Here is a 1261-nt window from a genome sequence, read left to right as displayed (position 1 = left end):
GTGCTCTTCCCCTGCCCGGCAGCAGCTGCATCGAGGGGGTTGTGTTATTTCAAACAGCCTCTTTGCATGTCTGTGTTCCCCCTTTCTGCAGATTGCAGAAGGGATGGCTTACATCGAGAGGAGGAACTACATCCACCGCGACCTGAGAGCTGCCAACATCCTGGTGTCGGCGGCGCTGCTGTGCAAGATCGCGGACTTCGGGCTGGCCAGAGTCATTGAAGATGATGAGTACACGGCCCGGGAAGGTGTGGGAGCTGGGGGGCTCCTGGCCGTGCTCTGGGGTGCTGAAGGGTTGTGGGATTGCCTTCAAGCCACTTACCAACATGTCACCTCGGTGGCAAGGCCCCCGGGGGACGTGCTGTGTAAACGGGCAGAAGAGGGAAGCTCCTCATTTGCATCACTCCACGTCTTCCTCTTCTGGTTGTTTGGTTCTTGTTCCCCGTATTTCCTCACCGGTTTCTCAGCATTCGGGTTACAGCTCACGTTTCCCATGGGATCTCTTCGTCAGGTGCCAAGTTTCCCATCAAATGGACTGCACCAGAAGCCATCAACTATGGATCTTTCACCATAAAATCGGACATTTGGTCCTTTGGGATCCTCCTGACCGAGATCATCACCTACGGGCGTATGCCCTACCCAGGTACCTTCCTGCAGGGGGAAGTGGTTCTGTACGAGGAAAGTAAATGGTGCCACAGACAGACTCTGGTGGCTCTGGGGTGGCAGAAAGGGTTGTCTGGGACAGCCAACCCTGCCATCACGCTGAATTCTTCATATTGGAAGGAAGAGCTCACCAAAGACTCAGCAGGTGGAGAAGCCTTTCTTTATTGGTCAGATTTATACACAACTACTATAATTCCCACCTGCCCTGCTCAAGTGGGTGCAAACCTGCGTGCCACAGCTCCCTCAGCACCTTGGTTGTCCACGTTTCCCTGCCCAGGAGTTGCAGTTCCCCCTTCCCAACCCCTCTGACCTGTCCCTTTTCCTCTCGGCGCCATTGCCCAAAGGGTGGGTAGTTTGAGGGCCTGGGGTTTTTATCTCTTTGAAGCGAGCAGTGATAGATTGTGCCACACTCACCAACCTGCCCCGTTCCTCCAGGGATGACGAGCGTGGAGGTGATCAGGGCGCTGGAGCGCGGGTACCGGATGCCCCGCACCGAGAACTGCCCCCAGGAGCTCTATGACATTATGATGAGGTGCTGGAGGAGCAAACCTGAGGATCGTCCCACCTTCGAGTACGTGCGGAGCGTTCTGGAGGATTTCTT

The 1261-nt window shown here is 55.7% G+C and overlaps 1 protein-coding gene across 1 annotated transcript in view; it reads left to right on the top strand.

Moving 5' to 3' along the window:
• Positions 1-1256, top strand: part of LOC104402536 (tyrosine-protein kinase HCK-like) — a gene marked incomplete at its 3' end in the record, with an annotated part of 6888 nt that extends 5632 nt beyond the window's left edge. Inside the window, exons 10-12 of the mRNA XM_010010436.1 lie at positions 92-245; positions 509-640; positions 1096-1256. Of these exons, the coding sequence (XP_010008738.1) occupies positions 92-245; positions 509-640; positions 1096-1256 (447 nt within the window). The remainder of the gene's footprint in view (positions 1-91; positions 246-508; positions 641-1095) is intronic.
• Between the last annotated feature and the right edge of the window lie 5 nt (positions 1257-1261).

The sequence above is a fragment of the Nestor notabilis genome, unplaced genomic scaffold (assembly GCF_000696875.1).
Source record: "Nestor notabilis isolate BGI_N333 unplaced genomic scaffold, ASM69687v1 scaffold17472, whole genome shotgun sequence".
Lineage (NCBI taxonomy): Eukaryota > Metazoa > Chordata > Aves > Psittaciformes > Psittacidae > Nestor > Nestor notabilis.
The sequence above is the reverse complement of the archived record's forward strand: the minus strand, read 5'-3'. Positions and strand labels throughout refer to the sequence as shown.